The sequence below is a fragment of the Coloeus monedula genome (genome assembly GCF_965178545.1).
Source record: "Coloeus monedula genome assembly, chromosome: 2".
NCBI lineage: Eukaryota > Metazoa > Chordata > Aves > Passeriformes > Corvidae > Coloeus > Coloeus monedula.
In genome coordinates, this window is record NC_138782.1 from 36,222,790 (window position 1) to 36,242,273 (window position 19,484).

The following is a 19,484-nucleotide window of genomic DNA, read 5'->3' on the forward strand; positions in this document are numbered from 1 at the left end:
CTTTTTCCACACATGACACAAGTAAAATACAGACCCCACTTACTGCTCTGTCACATGCAAGCAATAGAAAACGCTCCCTAAAAATCAGTAGTTTTATCCTTCAACTCTCCTGTCTCTCCTCTTAGGATAAGCATTTTATTTTGTGTCAGTTTAGAATAAAAAATTGTGCTAACCACCTCAGCAGCAACATAGTCCAACAAATCTATTCTATTTCAGGCAACATATGGTTACTCAAGACAAACCAAAAGGCCTCGTATCTTTTATTTTGCATTAGAAGTTTCTTATACTCGTTCACATATTCTTATATGCAGCCAAAATCTACTAAACTAAATCTAAAACTATTGCCCCACCCTGATAGAAACTTGGGTTTAGGAAACAAAGTAAGTTTTATTTTAAAGTGAAAAGGAAGCACATGAATACCACAGCACAGTGTGTAAAAACAGAGTCATTCTTAGCAATCTGGAAAGGGAATATGTAATTACTGGGTTGTTGCTAAAAGAAATCAGATTCTTTGGAATAGATAATAATGGTTATAAATTTAAATAGTTCTAGAACATTTCCACATTTCCCAACAATAATCCAAAATATGTCAGATGTTTTGAGGTGAATACTTGTTATTTACCCTACACCCAAAGCAAATACATTAATACAAATACTTTAAATGTTATTTCTAAAGCATCTTCAGCTTATGAACACAGAGTGTCTGCACTTTGGCAATCCTCCAGAGAAAGATCTTCAATTGACTCTGAAGAAAAGAATTTAAAAGGGCATCAAAATGTTAAGACTTCTCACAAAATACAAATATAACCCCATTTAATTAGGGGAACAGTTTAAGATACATGCCTTGGAAGTGGAGAAGCACCGAGTTTTTAAAATGCCAGGGAAAGAAAGAGTAACATTATAAAACATTTAACTCAAAATCAGAACGGTTCTTTAATAATTGCAAATGAACTTTTTACAATATCGTTCTTCTAACTTTCTGGGCACACTTCCTGGTAAACACTTGAGCATCCTCTGTGAGTTACAAAGAGTAAGTTTTCTGTGTTATACAGCTAAAAAAACCTGGACATTCATAACAACTTGGCATCACATCTTTTAAAAAACAGATCACACAATAATTTAGACAGCATTTATAGCATTATAAAATCAGACTCCCCCTCTTTAATCACTCACAAGAGCAGTCATTAAGAATACAACAGCTTTAGGAATACAAATAATGAGGATGTAAAACTATCTGTGCAAAACTGCATTATTTTTACTGTCTAAAATTTCAGGGAAGTAACACCGCCAAAAGCAGAGAGAGGATAACAAAGACAAACAGTCATGAAAGCAATGCTACCTTAGATTTTCAAACAGGAATTACATTATGAAGTAAATACTAGGTAAAGAAAAAAAAAAATCTGATGGCACCTTGAACAACAATGACAAGTGTCCTGGAAATTGCAGTTGAACAGGAATTGATACAGGTTCATGTCACAGTCTCTTTCAGGAGTAGCAATTGATTTGGGGATATCAACTCTAGCATTTCTTCCCATGCAAAAATCTATCTTTCCAACATCTTTGCTTTGCGGGCTACTAATGCATTTAAGAATGAGCAGTCTTTTGAGGAGTGTGCTTTCTTCCATGCATCTGAAATCTTTAAAACAGCTGGATCATTGATTCTCTGGATTTCCCTACTCCAATCCATTTAACTGCAGGAGAGAAAAGCAAACTTTTATTGTAAGTAATACAAAGCAAGAGTGGATTGTATCTTAAGATAAACAAACTCATCTTAAGTACCACATTTTGAAGAAAACCACAGCATATACGATTCACATATTAAGAAAGGATAACTTTGTCTGTTGTTCTCAAAGAATGCACTGATAACTTCAAAAAAGCAGGTATTCTTGAGACTGCCATAATCAATTTATCACTTTTACAGATTATAAGATAAAAGATAGTTAGAAACTATCAGAAAAGTAAAGACTTTCATCATCTCCTAATTTCCATCTCTGGATGGAACCACAGGATCATCTTTATTAGGGAGCATAGAGAAATATTGATATATTCAGGATATGTTCAGGATCTCTTACTCTCACATATAATTCATCACACTAATTAATGACCCATAGTCCCACTGACTATGACAGTAGCAAAACTAAACCCCGAATATCACCAATCTAAAAGACACTTGAGCAAGTTACAAAAAAAATACATCGTAATTGAACAAGAACTACAGTATAAGCCATGGAAGGAATGAATATAAAAACTTCTCAAAATTAAGAGTTCAATAACTAAATAAAAAGTAGTAAAACCATAATCACCGGTGGCACCAGGTACATCACAATAAGCACAGTTACAAACTAGTTTTCAGTATTTTGCGTGTTCATTAATACAAAATACCAAACAGGTTTCATGCAGCAGGAATAACCCAGACAACAAGAAGAAAAATCTGCTCTACTTACCAGGAACACCCAACTCCATTTCTATAAAACGAACATAATTTTGTGCATTTACAGGCAGCTCATCGAACGTCCTCGCATTTGATATGTCTGTAACCCATCCTGGGAGTGTCTCATACTGAACCTCTACTTTGTTTAAGACTTCGTGGTTGGCTGAGAAACAAACAGAAACAAAAATTTTATGTCCATGGACACTGCATATTCTCTACATGAAACACTAATTGCAAAGCTTTTATTCTTTCCTTACACAAAGAGGTTTGCTCATAAGATAATACAAGCACTGAAGTCACTGAAGTGTCAGGTTTTTTGTTAATATAAGCATTGGGGGGGGAAAAAAATCCAGTAGCTATCAGGACTCAGACTTTAGGAATTCCAGTGCTCAGTCACATGCAATATTTTGCTGAAACCATAATCTTTTCAGTTCAGAAAACAACTTTTCAGGGAAATAATTCCCCAAAACGTTCTTTTTTTTTTCTGAACAAACACTGAGAACCAGCTCTCCCTTCAAGAGGGAATTGTGAAAGCAGAATTAAGAACCAGCCTGTAAGTATCAACAAGCTAAAACATATTTTAAAATGGCATAGGAGTATACTTTTTACTAAACACAGTCATAAGATGTAGTTAATACTTAACAGACTTCTGATGCCCAGACCGTTTGCCCCAAAACTCTACAATGAATTTGCCAACCAGTGTGGAGTCCCACTGTATGAACAGTAACTGTTCCCACTGCTTCTCAGAACAGAAGCAATATTTTGTCCTTCATTTAGTAACTTGCTACAATGTTGTCCTTTAACTATGAACCCTGTGAGGATTTCTAGTACTGAAAAACATGCTAGGCATACTGCAATGGAATTTAATCACTCCAGTAATTATCTGAACATTACGTCTTGGAATCACACAGGGCAGCAAAACAAAGGGCTTAAGTCTGAAAATGATCAAAATATACTGATAAAAAATGGGAAAAGCCAGGCATTCCTTCTTGCCTTCCTGAAAAAGGGGGCATGGCAATTAATGTTACGTAGGATCAAGTCACTCCTGCCAGGACAGCTGGTCAGCTTGGGAAAGTGTTTGAGGTGCAAGAGGCACAGTAGAGATGCAAATGCAAAACCACATACTAATCCCCTCCAGCATGTGTGTAGCCAACAAACTCAAGCTTAGCACATTGAACAATTTGTCCTGAGGCAGGCAGCAGCTCAACAGCAGCAATGCTGTAAGGGCAGCTTTATTAACTAAGCATTTTGAAAGGCTGAAAGAAGACTGCTCTGCTGTCCTCAAAGTCTATAACAGCATAGAAATGTGCAAAGTTTTGGACCAAGGTATTCCCAGGCTATGGCAAATGATCCTGAACCAATACTGGCAATCAGAACAGACAGGCAGGCACATTAAGGATGTTGGATTGTAGAGGCCAAGGATAAGCACTTTACTGTCAGCAGTAACAAGTGAGGTGCTGTCTGCTGTCCAGGTGATCTGTACAACAGAACAGATACACTCAAAGTGCAGAAACACAAACTGATCTCCCAGCAGTGCAGATGATTGCTAGCCTCCCTCTTTCTGAAGAGGGGAAATGAACGAACACCTAATCTTGGATGTCCACAGGGCTTTTTTTTCTTTGAAGCCTCCTGATGAGGCTGAGGGAGACAGGCTGAGCTGAAAGCATTTGGTACTGAATGGTCTAAGACTACAATCTTCCATTAGCCTGTATTAGTTCAATTCCTTACTTCCCCATAAGAGAGAAGAAAAAGAAGGGTTGCATTGTTTGATGCTTCAAATGATTCTTTAATTTTGTTCCAGCAGGTGTGATATAAGACGATGTGTGGTAAAGACAAGCCACAAACTGAGCTCAGTGTAGTACCAGATCTAATCACCATCTATATTTCTCTCAGCTTTTCACTGAAGGGATTTACCTTTTAGGGTTTCTAGAATATTCCTTAACAGCTTAACTATATAACAGACAGCAAATATAATGATATAATTTGGGAAGTGATGTGATGTTACTTCCAACTCAGAAAAAATAGCTCAGATTTGGGACCTTGGAACCACTGTAAGAGAAAGATCCTCCAGCAATTTCCAGAAACTGAACATGAAAATAGTCATATATAGGTCAGACCAAAGGAGCATCTAGATTAGTGTTCCAGCTCTTTAATCTACAGCAAATGCCCAGGGAAAAAGTGCAGGGAAAAAAAAAAAACAAAGATGAAAGTAAAGCTTGTCCAAAATAATCTCCCATTTTCCTAAGCACCTGTGTTTTCAAACTCAGTCTCCTGAGCTAGAGGTTACGTCTCTCTGTGCTGAAATCAACTGATGTCTGAACTTGGACAGGAGGCATTAGAGAACAAGACCATACCTTTCACATTCTTTTAAAACTGATTGGCTCAAAGCTAGCAGGAAGTTCTGTCTTCCATAAACTCCTGCCACTGGCCAGCAAAAGACTACAGCCTCAGTAACACTGCCTGAAGTCAGCAGTAACTTTACAAGACATTTTAGGTTCCTGCTTAAGAGGCAATTGTGAAATGCCCACAGAAAGCTAAGCTAAATAACCCTGAGTGAGACTTGTATGATTCTCTGATCCAGGTGGGAAAAGGAACAATATATGAAACATGGCACACTTTTCTTGAGATGGTGGGTACTGTGTGTGCTTCTAATTTAGACACAGTCATTTCACAAGAAGGGTAAATCATGAACATCTCCAAGAGAGTGGGAGGGTAGGAAGGGGAGAGAGAAAGAAATAGTCTGCCAGTGAGGGATTCCCAGACTAGTTTTCTTTAAATTAAATTCAAATGTCAGTGGCAAGTTTGAGAAAAAAAAAATTATACAAGCACACAGCATGCAAAAATGCAGACATCAGAAACAGTCCAATGGTCTGCAAAACACAAAGTGGGAAGAAAGTTACCTTTTGTTTTTTATGGCGGGGTAGGAGTACCCTGCAGCATGTGTGCTGAAAATGCTGCCAAATGTTGAGGAGTATAGCAAAGAGAGGTGTGGAACACAGAGGCACTGTGAGAGACAGCATCTTTCAGTTTACCAGAAGTTCAGCTCAAACTCCTTCCTGACACTTTAAGGAAGACAGTGTGTCAACAGCTTCTACTAAAGTTCTACCAGAATTCTTAATTGTTCATACAGTAAAGAAAAATACAGGCAGGTGAGCCACACTGTGCTGCTATGACCAAAGGTCAGCTACCTTTTGCCTAGGCATATACAGGGAACAACATCTGCCCCCTCAGGAGTTGTATCTAACAAGATTCTGGCCCTATCTGAGAAGCACAATGAATGAAGATGAATGAAAAAAAAAAAGCAGTTACTGAAGTCTTAGCACTGTACAACATGGCCACCTGCTTATGTCATCTTTAAGGATGGACTGCTAGAAAAGGTTCTCCTAGCTTGAGCACAAGGTCAGACAACAGGCTACAGGAAAAGCATTTACTGAGTAGTTCTCAATTCAAATGTGCAATCTCCATTATGTTCAAAGGCTGTTTCAAGTAAACACAAATATCCTTAATGTTTTGCTATGAGTATCAATCAGGTAATACCTGAGTTTTTAAAAGGGAAAAGCATTCCCTGGTTCAGTGCAAGATGAGTACTAATTTCCTGAATCAAAGTCATTCAGCATGCATTCAGACTGGAACTGGCACTTTTGTTTGAAGATCCTGTACAGCAAATCAGTTAGAGAACTCCCACAAGCACATGGAGAAACAAAAGATTTTTTAAAATTCCTTATGAATTACTCTTAACAGATATGTGCAATTTTCAAGGACTAGTGGCAGTCATCACTCCTTTATACGTAATTACATCTTTGTACTACATAAATCCTGTGTGTGTTGTATCCAATTACTAAGTTGATCTCCGCACCCACAAAAGTTCTCTGATGATGATGATATAATTTGAAAAACTGTAACCTGTGACCAGCCTCTAACCCTGAGGTACCAATTAGAATGAAAATGGGCATCTATGTGCACATTATAAAAATCAAAAAGCCCAATCTTTAGTACTGTTTTATGTTCTTCCTGTTTTTCTGGAGTATCTCAATTGCAAACTGAACAAGATGCATTATCTATAAAGAACACTGGCTTGTGATACTTGAATATTTTAACATACAGGTAAACTTTTCAAGTAAAAATGACCACTGCCCTCATCAGGAACTACAGTTTCTATCATGCTAAGCTGATGTACATTGGCCATGCATTAGAAAATAGTCTTGCTTTCTTTCACCTAAACTAGTTGTTAGTTTCTTCTCCCATCCCTTGTCCCTCGTTTACACTGTGTAGCTGTAACAGGTTTTTGGCTGCTCCATGAATCATTAAAGGAAAGTGAACTGTTAGAAAAGTAACAGAGGGAAAGAAAAACTTGGCTTTTCAACAGGACCAGTTCTCTCACGGGGTTCACTGCATGCTTAAACAAAGACCTGGCCTGCTAAAAATGGGCAGCGATACGGTAGTGGGAACAAGATAACAGAGTTTAGAGTATGAAACAAGCCTCCAATTTAGCTTAAAGGTGATGCAGGCTGTATAAAATAAAAAGGACAAATAGTAGCAACATGTATGTTTTACAAGCTTTATATAGCTCTTTGAATCTTTCTAGCAGGCAAAACCCAGTATTTGGTACAGGTGTCTTTAGGGTGCAGGTACAGGTGTGGTAAAAGATATGTCTGGTGCCTCTGGAAGACATTAATGGCTTGATGCTGAAGTAAAATATTGCTCTTGTAAGTTTTATAAGTAGAAGTTAAATGCATTTAAAAGTACCAGATTACATTTCACCAAAATCTGAAATTTTTAAATAAGCAGTCTTACCAGGAAAATGAGGTATGATTTCACCATCTAGTTTGTATGCAACACCAACTTTGATTTCTGGAAATACATCCAAGATATCCAATTTGGTAAGTGCCAATCTATAAAGAAACATTACTCTGGTTAAACAAGTTCAACAACCCTTGAATCTTATCACATTGTAAAAAAAAAAAAACAAACAAAAAACAAAAAAAAAAAAACAAACAAAAAACCCCCCAAAACAACAAACCAACAAAGAATCAAACAAAATTGATTCCTGCAATTAATTTTATTTCTTCAGAAAAATATCTCATATGGCACTAATCTGTTTTCTGGTCAGACTTAAAAAAAAAAACCCATCCCAAACCAAAAGCAACCAACCACTGAAACAAAACAACAAACCAAAAAAGGTTTAAAGACAGTTTTTGTTGCATCCTTAATCTATTACTACGTGAGAATGTCAAAAAAATGAAAGAACATATATTCTCCAATTGAATTAATTTGTCTACGGCTTTAAGTGTTATAATTTTAATTGGTGAGGGTGCTGCCAAGATACCTAACCATTTAAGGTATAGCCATTTAAGATGACCATTTCACTGCATGATGCCTGTTGCTGTCTGTTCCTGTCCTCTGTGAAGGCAGAAAAATAATCAAACCCTAGCTCTACAAATACCTGGCTGCATCTTATTTTAAATAAAACCCACAAAGAACAAGAAAAAAATAAACATTTAAATAAAATATGTATTTATACTACTTGATCTGCTAGAAATTTTATACCAGTTTGTTTCAGGCACCAATCTTTCTTTTTAATTAACATCCCAAAGACATATCCAAATTTTTAATATTTACACATACTAATGAAAATACTGGTGGGTTCCCATCTTTCTTATTTTGAAGACAAAGAACAAAAGAAATCTCCACAAAGAAAGGAAAGAAAAATCTATGTGTATGAAAATGTCAAATGTAAAAATATTTAATGATAGGAAAAATGAGGAATGGCTAATTTATCAAAATATCAAAACAATCAACAGATCAATATTAACAGTACAAATGTTACTAACTAGTATATGTACAATTTACAGTAATCTACAGCATTTCACGATTTTCTGTCACGTTGCCAGCAAAGCTGTGCAAACAACTCACGCAGTAAATCCATTAATCATGTAGACATATCGGAGTGACACAAGGTCCAGCCAGCCACATCTTCTCTTCCTACCAGTGGTAACACCAAACTCTTTACCTCTCATTTGCAGCAATTCTCCAATTTCCTAACAAAGAGTAATACACATGAGTATGTGGGTTTCTTTTGATTTGCAATACATGATGCAGGTGTTTACTTAACATTTTACAATATATCGTATATTACTTTAAAAGTCCTTCCCCCAGTTTTTCACAATGCTGTCCATTTGGATGAAGACAGCAATACAAAATGCTGTTTCTAATTCAAGAGAACAATTTTTAGGCAAACTTCTCAAAATTTGTTCCTGCTGTAGCCTTCTATTCCACAGAAATATCAAGAAAATTACACTCAGGTTTGATAGCCCAGTAAGCTCAGTCTAGAACCATGAGATTGAGACATCCAAACATACTGTCACCTACCTACTGGCATGTAATCATTGTTAACACTGACTTAACAAAAGACAGACAAGACACACCACATTATTTCAGCCAGCTGCAGCTCACACCAGAGGCTGTAATACTCACGTTATTCTGTTCTGTAGGAAAGGCACCAATTCCAACTCTGGTTGTGTAGGCTTTCACAACCCCGTACACTTCTCCGATGTTCTGTGGTGGCATGCCCAGACCTGTGCACACACCTCCAACTGTGCAGTTTGATGAAGTCACAAAAGGATATGTGCCTATTAAAAACCAAAACACTGGGTTTAGAAAGTTATTAAAACACTGGGATTAAACTGTTTTTTAAAAAAAGTCTAACCTGGTGAGAAACAGTATTTGCACTGCACTTACCTAGATTTTACAACATTGAAAGCCAAAACACACAATAAATGTATTTTACAGTCAAGAACACATTCAATGAGCTCTTAGATTTGTATGCACATTGTCTGATCCACCTTTTTTGGAAAAGGTAGAAATCTTACCACTTACTTCAGCTGGTAAAAATGGACTATATAACAATTCTGAATGATCATACAGGTAAAAAAAACGGGAGTAAGACACCAGAGAAATGTGCCTTGCTTTCTTATATTAAATATACTCACTAATAAAACAGTGCAAAAATTTGAAGGGAGACTCTTAAAAAACCAGTATTAAAAGCTTAGAGAATACAGGTCTACTATTTTTAATTTTTAGCGGAAAAATAAAATACAAGCTCTACAAACTGGTCAGCACCTTATAAGGATAAGAAATTTCAATGAAATGCAGAATTCTGGAAAAAACAACTTTACTTACATAATCAAATAAAAAAAGATCATCATTAAAAAAAGAAGACTCCTGGAATATAGTCTAGTGGTTCAAGTTTGTCTCTAGTTAAATATTCAGCTCTCATTTAAAATGCAGTCTAGACTGCAAAGAAAAGAGTTAAACATCTCAAAATCCTTAGGTTTATACCTTTTTGTTTTATTAAGTAGTGGAAAATGAAACCAAACATGCCAGTCCTCAGCTGAATTGTGAACAATACTTCAGCCTCACTATAGCTGCAAATAATCAAGAAACTTCTACCTGTTGTGTCAGACATGTCTTTTGATATGAATCAGAGATAGGTAACAGAGGAACAATCAAGACAAAAGGAACTGAAAGCAATATAGTTCTTTCAGCAACACATACATCTTTAAAAAGTCAAAAATCCTTCAGAGACTGCTCAGTGGGGTTTAGCTTCAGATTAGCTTCAGGTATCTCAAAATGCTCAAGAGAAAAACCTGGGCATAGAAGTGATATGTAACAGCACTTTGCAAGCATTAATTAGTTTTTAATCTGAGAACACAGTAATATAAAGCTTTTCTTTACTGACAGGTGAATATACATAGTAGATGTCAAAAACAGAGTCAATGAACAATTCTTACTTTCACCTCCCAGCCTAATAAATTTACATTGCTTTATCATCACCCTGTACTTAAAAACACAGAAGACCATACATCCCCACACCTGCACCCCCACCCCCACACAAATGCACATGTGAACTTCACTATAGGATCTGGGAAAATGGGATGGACTGCAAGCCTGGGATTTATTATCCTCATTGCCAACAGACACATATTTATAAATCTCACTTCAGTATTAAGACTCCTATGCAACAAGGCACAGACAACAGCCTCATTCAGAATGCTTAATAATCAAATTGGCAATGTCAAACCTTTCAACTAGGGCTTGTCTATTGTTAACACAAGTATCCAATCCACTAGTGGTATCTACCTAAGGAGAGCAGATACTCTGTGTGTTTGCATCTCACAGCAGAGGCAGGGAAAAAATCTAACTAATCCAAACAACTCCATATGTACTGTAGACATACATAGACATACCTGAGGTATGTCTATAATAATATGTCAGACTGCTTGCACCTTCTAATTACATGAAATCCAAAATACTCACCATTTACAAAAAAAGACCCCCTTAGATAGACTCTTTTGCAAATATTTCCGTTTCGCATCAAAGATTTCCCTGTGACAAGCGTATCTGAAGACTTCTTTCCGCCTTCTTTTTTCGTCTTGTTAAAAAAGGATGTGTCTTCTAATACTCAGATTCTCATGGGAAAGTTTGGTGCTTATACTTACAGTGACTAATCTAAGACATATCTTACTCTTAAAAGAAGAGGTTTTCAAACTGAGTATGTTTGAAAATGCCCAATATCAGAACTTTTATTGGCTAAAAGCTGAGTGCATGCCAATTTCATATTTGACAGCAGTCCTTATAGGCTTCAGTTTCAGGCATTAGCATCTTCATAACAATAAAAATGATGTGGTTACAAGGCTAGTGAGACTGAAGAAAAATGTGACAAAATGCAGGAGCCAATCATATAGGCTTCTTATGCTTACACAGAGGTATCACATTATCTGTTGTTACAACATAACCGAACATAATCCTCTAATTAAAAAGAAGCTGCTTTTACAAGCTAGAATCTTCTAATTAATTAGCAAACTTACAGTGTTTTAAGAAAAACTGCATAATTTTTAATATTAAATAGACTGGGATAATCTTTTCACTCTTGCCTCATTAGCAATCCAGATTACCAACACCTTTCCCGACACTGTGAAACAGTGGAAAACTGTTATATAAAGACTTTTAAAAAAAAAAAGCTGATTTTTCCAAAGTCAAAAAGTATTTTGCATATATGCTTTGTCTCTCAAAGCTCTCTATTTTTATTCTCAAGTGATTTCCACAGATGTATAAAATCATGAGTTATTTCATGTAAAATTTAGAGACACTGAAGCAATAGCTATACTCTAAGAGGAGCCACTTGATCTTTATTGTCATTCAAATTATTACTCTTGGCAGAGTCTCCACTTTTTGAAATAATTTAATAAACACACCCACTCACCCACTCCTGTATTATTTGCTAGTCAGAGAGAGTGCTGTTCTTCCAAAATAAAAACCATTTCTGCCATGAGAACAGCTAATCACAGCAGAGTTTATATTTAATGTTCCTTTTTCACAATGTAAGCATATAGCAACATGTGTCTCAAAAAGACCATACCTACCAAAATCTATGTCCAGCAGTGCTGCATTTGCACCTTCAACTAAGATCTTCTTTGGTGGTCCATGTAAAGCCTCATACATGAAATAAACACCGTCCCTTACCATTGGTTTTACTTTTTCCATGTAGCCCTGAATAATACAAAAGACTATTGTATAGTATAATTTCATTATGATAAAGGCAGCCAGAGTAGAATTGCTATTGTTCCCTCATAACAACGCTCATATTCCTTTCAAAAAGGAAAAGCAAACAAAAAAATGTTAAATATGCCATAATGTGAACAAAGGGAGGAAGAATATGAGACTCAGATTTACACAATAGGTATGTATATTCTTCCTAGGTGGAAAGAAAAAAGGGGGAAGGGTGAGGAGGAAAGAAAAAGCCAAACTTGTGGAATGCCTTAGAAATATTCAAGCATATTGAGTATTATCACTATACTGTATTTGGTATTTTATTTCCAAGTGTTCAAAATGTCTCCCCCAAAACCACCATGTAGGGAGTTCCCCTTCTGGCCATCTGAAGCCAACAAATGCACACAATTGTGAATTGTAATTTGTAAGTAGAAGTAAAAAGTTATTTATTGGAATTAGGCGTCAAATGCCTGAATGCCACTGAGTAGCTGGATGCAAGAAGCCAATAATGTTCAGATTATCACTTGGTAAACAGCCTTTCTCTTCCATGAGAACACATGGAAGTTCTCATTTTAACAATTTACTCCACATGAAATATAACACTTTGTTTTTCAGAACTGAATCAAGTGCATTAGCATAAGACAAGTAATTTTCCTCAAGCTACAAATACATATTGTGCTTCCACTTTAACCAGGAATTTCAGATATTCTGTAATCCTGAATTGCATTAAGTAAACTATAAAGCATTACGAAGCAATCGACTGTAACTGCTTTCTAGATCTATATATTAATAAAAATACTACAACTCAACATGTACAACAGGCCTTATTTAAAGTAAAGCAAATAGAAGTGCTAAGAACTCCCATATATCCTATTCTAGAGCTGTACAAATTAAAGGTAGAGGAAGGATGATTTCTTTGGCCTTTCTTAAAGAATTATCATATAATTGCACATGCTCCCCCTGTTCCACACACACCTCAATGGTTTTAAACAGTGTCACATTTGGTTGACATTTTAAGGGGTAAAAAGAATCTCATATAGGTAAGTTTCTATAAAAAGCATAAAAAAAAGGTGAAGGGTAAGACACCTGACAAGATTTTCAAATAATAACTTGGATGCTGTGCAAATAAAACCTAATACGAGTGAGAAAACTCTCAACTGTCCCAATAGCAAGGAAAACATCAAATCAGAATTCATAATTAACCACAAGATTAGACTGCTGACAATCAGGCTTCATTAGTTCTGCTGCTATCAATTTACATTTTTCTATGTTGGTAGACAGTATTTTTTTTTTCTTAAGGCTTATTACTTAGAAAACCAATTTACTTCAGTTCTTAACTTTCTGAGACAAGGAATTAGTATTCTGCTTTACAATGAAGCATGTGTTTCCCAACTACAATCCTGGTTTTTCTCCTAGACTCTATGTTTGAGCAAGTAAAAGTAAGTCAAGAAGAAATCACCCTATACAAACCTTTTTCTTCAAATTCACAGTATCTCTCTTGAAACCAAATTTTGAAATGTTGCATAGAACAGGGCCAAGAGTGTCCTTAAGGATAGCAGCAGACTCTTCAAAACTGATACATACAGTTTCCTGTGATATATTCTAACTCCTCACACAAGCACATGCATCAGTCACCAAGGGATTTGCACATCAGTAACTGCACACAGTGATTATGTAACTGAAGAGACAGAAGCAGGCTTACCTTCAGCTTTTCCAATTCCCCTTCAATATCTATCTCTAAGGTAGGATATATTGCTTTGTACTGATTGGCTAACACTTTGAATCTGAAAGGCAAAAACGCTTCACTGATGTTTCTGTTTATTTGTTTTCCTCCTCAACTCCCCACCAACCCTTGATTTTTAATGGTTACATATCTGCAATTATTTGGTAACTTAACCATTTCAAACAATAAATTATGATAACAATTACAATCTTTTAATTTAATAGAATTACATATAATTTTTTATTTTAAAAGAACTTTTAATTAAGAAAAGTAACAGGAACCAGATGTAATTGCTAACACAGGGTACTATCCAGAAACTGGAAACTATGCTTACAACTGTGTATAGTAATTACCTCTCAGAAAAGTCATCGAAATCAGAAACAAGATCACACATTCTGAGTCCACTTCGAGCTGCCTTTGAAGAATATACTGGACCAATTCCTTTTTTGGTAGTTCCCAAACTTTGAAAAGATAACAACAAGGAGTTATTGATATAAAGGTATTCTTTCTTTAAAGCTATTCCATCCTTAGCATAAAATGAAATGCTGTTAATTGTGAGCATTTAACTCATTTTAAGCATTTAAAACAAAAGACACTTTTCGGATGCAACCTCGTGTCAGAATACTTATACAAGCAAATATGTTAATCTTCTACATAGTTCTGGTTTTAAACCAATAATTTTTTGTACTTTAGTGAGCTCTTACATACTTATTTGTACACAATTCTGAACTTTTATACTTAAGGGACCAAATGTCAAGAAAACATCCTTCAGTATTATGAACTGAAACTAAATAAACACCTTCCTAAAATACTGTCCTGAAGACCTAAAGTCAGTCCTCCATAAAGCAACAGAACAAAGAGTATGCATTTTAAGTTTGTATATAAGAAATACCTCAGCTGGAGCCAGGAAAACAGAAAACACTACCAAACATCCAAAAGTGACAGAGACACTCAAAAAGCTCTCTCTGTGTTAAGGGTTCAGGAATGGATTTTCCACTGTAGCTGATTCTGAAAACCTGAATTCTTTTTCTTACCCTTATCTGCCCACTTTGTCTGAAAAGCCTTTTCCAGCTTAAATCCGTGATGATATAATACAAAACTTGCTTGCACTGACTTTACCCTGAGAGAAGTACAGCTAGTTCAGAGAATGTCTTCTGCCACAGTCAGGCTACATAGCTACCAAAATGGAGCCAAATTGCACTCATCACAGGCAGATTATCAAGTATGTTCCCCATCATGCTCAATACATTAAGTAGCTTTTTAAGGAGAAGTGAACAGGTCTGCAGTATTTTTAGAAGTGTGCTACATGTTGCTAAGCTTACTTGTTCATTTGTTTTAACTGGTTTGGTTTGGGGTTCCCCCCCCCATCAGACACAGAAAGCCTTCTCTTCATCAGTTATAAATTCTGCATATGCAGAGTGTCCCATAGTGCTCCAAACTGCCTTGAAAGTACCATACCATAACCCAATTCAACAGAGTCTCCAGGTAAAGTAGGAGGCACAGGTCATATCCGAACTTTATTTTAACGAATATCAATCACTTGATATGCAAGTGAAAAGAAACAGTTCATAGTAAGTACATAACTCCTTAGTAGTTCCTTAGTAGTTTGGATTACATTCAAAAATACCTCAGAAAAAAGCTGGAATTCTTCCAGTTAGACTCAATACCAAGTAATCTCAGGGAGTGATGTCTACCTCCAGTCCAAAAAAAAAGACATTCTAATGAACTTTGCATCACACTCTATCCTTCAACCAGACCAGAACATTGTGGCATAAACAACTGACTCTAGCCTCCATCCCAATTCACACTTTCCACAGAGAATCCTTTAAAAGAATGTTGGTTTCCATTTATTTTGTTTCATTAAGACATACCAATTAATAAAAAAGTTGTCAGAAGACTGTACTTACAGAAGCTAAAACAATTGTATAAGCAGAATATACTGTATTATATCAGCTTTTCTATAACGTTTCTGCAAGGGAAGCTACATAAGCCTTACTGGGGATGGTTTCTGAGTTACATTTTACCAGGTACAAGCACTCAGTTAAAAGAAAAAATTAACTTACCATTTAGAATTCTCGAAGTCTTAGACACAAGAATTTTAGCCCCAACTATGCTATGTAGTCAAATCTACAGTAAGACATGCTAGCAGACTATTTCAATTCCTTGCCACCAACAAACAAGAGACAGTTGTTTGATAGCTTGTTCTTAGTCTGTAGTACTACTCTCCCCACTACAGTCATTTAACCATAAAATTCAGGAGGAAATAGGGTAATTTTAACAAGCTTGAAAACTGTTGCAGAATATCAAGAGCTCCACTGAAAGAAGAAATACAGCATTTGTAAGAGTGACTTTAGTTTTTTTTGCTTTGAACGTAACTTTCTTCCTGCGATTTTTTAAAGCAAATTAATTGGGCTTTCCCTTACAATCTTTAACACTAACCCATAAAGTGGTGCCTTCTCTCAAGTAGCTGAATGACTGGCAGTGTTTTTAACTGCAAATATTGTCATATAGCAATTTTAGCTTGCGCTCCATTCAAGAATAGCTGATGCACACATAACGGCTCGTTAAAAGAAGTCTATTCTTCCATATCTATCTGTATGTTCTGTTTGCTTTTTAAGTCCTAAACCAGCAGGTAACAAGGGAGCTGGTACAGTGCAGGCAAGTGACCTTGCGTAAAAATAACTGACCAACCATCACTCAATAGTGTGAAGCAAGATACAACCAAATCAGACACTCTGTTAAAGGTTATATTATCATGGATGAAAGATTTTTCAGATAAGTATGTCTGAATTCCTTTTCATCCATTTAATCTCTCTTTTTGGAAGTTCTTCTAAGTTTACTGTTATCTGAGAAGTCTATAGTGCTACACTGCTTCCCAGCTGTAGATATGTCACCGTTAATTCTGCCATCTTTTTCCCTATCCCCAAGAACTGGTGAACCACTTGGAAATCACAAGTTAAAAACATAGCAAGATAGTTTCTAAAAGTTTTAAAAGCTTCAGAAAGTCACTAGTATTCTGTAGCAGTCAATGTGAACATCTACATGCACTTCTGACTTTCAGTTATTTGGATATGCCAAAGGGGTCCTTCAATATTCATAAAGAGAAATATATTTTTACAGAAACAAATACCTCCAGTAAACAATGAAAACACTAGGAAGCAGAAACTAGCAAATTAAAAACTAGGAACCTTTTCATAAGGCAAAACATTGAGATAGAGCCCTTTAATTAAGCATATAATTTTTCACTAGCCCCTGGAAGATAAAGTGTAAGAAATAATCCCTGCATAATCCACATTCAAGAGTTACACGGATAATTTTTTTTAACCCACTGACAAAGCAAAACAGAGATTCGATGTATTAAGTCCTGTTTGTACTAAGCCATCCCATGTTTGACAAAATTAAACTACCTACTTCTTTCCTGCTTGTTCTTGCCTCTGTTGTTCTTGGATGCCATCAGCAGCTTGGTGGAAATCAAACACTAAGAAAAAAAAAATAACTTAAGATGAAAATTTGTGTGAAACAAATTATTACATCAGCAATGATTTCTTTGAACCAACTCTAGTCCTGTTTACCAATGTGGAAAATAAATACACACACTGAAGAAAGGCAAATAAAATTACAAGAGTTTTTTCTTCTCTTTTACATTTTTTCACAGGGAAGAGTTCGATGGTTCTTCAGAGACTTTTTTTAAAGTGTTCATTTTATAGAATACTTGCAGAGTGAGTATACACATCCCACAGAGTAACTAAGCCATTTCGCTTTCGTAGTGGCCCCAAAGAACATATGGATAAATGAAGAAAACATGCAGTTGAAAGAAAATCCTGGAAATAGGATATAACAAAAAAAGGTCATACTGCTAAAATTTAGGCGGGACCTTCAAGTTAACATTCTCACTCATTCTACAGATTTTTTAAACTATTTTATTTTTATGTTTTAGGCAACATCAACTAAAACACATTTGAAAATACAAAAGCTCCCACCAATGTCTGTTATGTAAACAGAAGTCATAAGCCCTGATTATGTTTTTACATACTGCATTGTTATTAATGACAAAGATTATGCAAAGTATCCCTTGTATCAATACTTTGTCTACCATAAAAGAAAAAAATCCAACCCCCAAAACAGAACAAAAACAACAAAACCCAAAACACCACCAACCCCTCCCCGCCTCCAAAATTCTTACAGGACTCATGTCAAATAAAAAGATTGGTGGGTTGGTGCACAGCTTATAGGCTAACAGAACTAATTTAACTGATTTTCTTAAGTACTATTTCCTGAAAGTTAAAAACTATCTACACACTGCATGGGAAAGACCAAAAACTTGCAAGTTACTCCAAAGAAAAAACATATTTACACTGAAGTAACTGTCAGTAAGTTCACTCAATATGCTATTCCAGATTGGTGTAAAAAACAAAACAAAGCAAAACCAAAAGCAAAACCTTTCTTACCCTGTGTTACAACCTTTTATCTTATGAAGTCCTAAACAGTTTGCATCTCCAGAAATGACTACCAGAGGCACAATAATGTTATAACATCTAAAGAGCTAATCTAAAGGATGAATTTATGTAATCAAGGTGTGGTAGGAGTGGTACAGGAAGAGTTTCTAAAGCTGTGCGTTGGTGGATTGGACTCAAGACTATTTTACTTCAGGTTTTGAACTGCAGTGCTGTCTGAAGCATAGGCTGGATTCAGTGCTTCTCTGGTGAGCTCCTTGCGAGGAGGGCAGCCATTCTCTCCACCCCTACCGAGTCCTTCCCATAAAATCTCCTTTAGAAAGCATGTGGTAATTTCCTTGGTAGGGAGACAATTCGTTTGAACTCACACCCAGTCACCTGATTTCCCAGAAGAAATGTTACTGTGAGCAACACCACTTTTACACCAAAAGGGGAAATGAATCCTTACTCAATTCACTTCTGAATGCTGACTGCTGTGTGCTTCTGATCTAGAAAGTGAACCTGCTTTCCTGCTCAGGTGATGCTTATGGAACAGGATTTTAAAAATCACTAGAATATAAACCTGGGAGGGTTCAGAGTGAACAATTTTATTCTAGGACCTTCAATAAACCAAAGCTACCCAGGGAGACTTAATCCAAAGAAAAGTACAGACCTATATAAAGAGATGGCTAAAAATTATCACACTTTACTGCCACAGAAAGTCCAGAAAAAGCAAAGATTAATGAAAAAGACCCCAACAAAAAACAAACCACAAGCAGGAACTTACCAATATGAGCTCTGTCAGAAATTATTAGTCTCTTTTCCCAGCCTTCCAGTCCTTTAAAGGCAAAATGAAATAGTTTAAATTATGCTTTGTATAGCATTTTTGTCTTCTGATGTATAAAGTATAAATACTTTTCATGCTTAGTCTTCAGTCAATCTATTTTAAGACTGAGCAATCACATTGCAGAGTAAAAAAAAAAAAGTAATTTCAGTAATTAAAACTTGGCATTAACCTATAAAGCTGAGAAAATCAGGCTTATTCTGAAGAATTCAAGCTACTAGCTCCTCAATTTTAGCAAGCAATTAGTAGCTCTTTTGGTTCCACTGATTTACCCCACTTACAGTAGACTGCTGCCAAGCATGGTTATAGACATAACACGAAGTATCCAAAAACTGAGTTCTGAATCAAGAAGTGATTACCAAAGCACCTGTTTACATTAACATGGTCATCAAAGTGTACACCAATATTGTAAGATGTCAAATGACTTTGAACAGGTTAACACACTTCAAAAAAGCCATTTCACTTCTTAAATTTGCTTTTTTAAGCAAAGAAAAATGTCTGCAG

The 19,484-nt window shown here is 35.9% G+C and overlaps 1 protein-coding gene across 1 annotated transcript in view; it reads right to left on the minus strand.

The window, feature by feature from the left end:
* Positions 1-396: 396 nt before the first annotated feature.
* ADSS2 (adenylosuccinate synthase 2) overlaps positions 397-19,484 on the minus strand; it is a 36,648-nt gene continuing 17,560 nt past the window's right edge. Inside the window, exons 4-13 of the mRNA XM_082277068.1 lie at positions 18,924-18,974; positions 17,115-17,181; positions 14,057-14,164; positions 13,683-13,764; positions 11,854-11,980; positions 8,906-9,060; positions 8,345-8,469; positions 7,226-7,323; positions 2,445-2,594; positions 397-1,691 (exon numbers count right to left, since the gene is read on the minus strand). Coding sequence (XP_082133194.1) covers positions 1,639-1,691; positions 2,445-2,594; positions 7,226-7,323; positions 8,345-8,469; positions 8,906-9,060; positions 11,854-11,980; positions 13,683-13,764; positions 14,057-14,164; positions 17,115-17,181; positions 18,924-18,974 — 1,016 coding nt within the window. The 3' untranslated portion in view covers positions 397-1,638. The remainder of the gene's footprint in view (positions 1,692-2,444; positions 2,595-7,225; positions 7,324-8,344; positions 8,470-8,905; positions 9,061-11,853; positions 11,981-13,682; positions 13,765-14,056; positions 14,165-17,114; positions 17,182-18,923; positions 18,975-19,484) is intronic.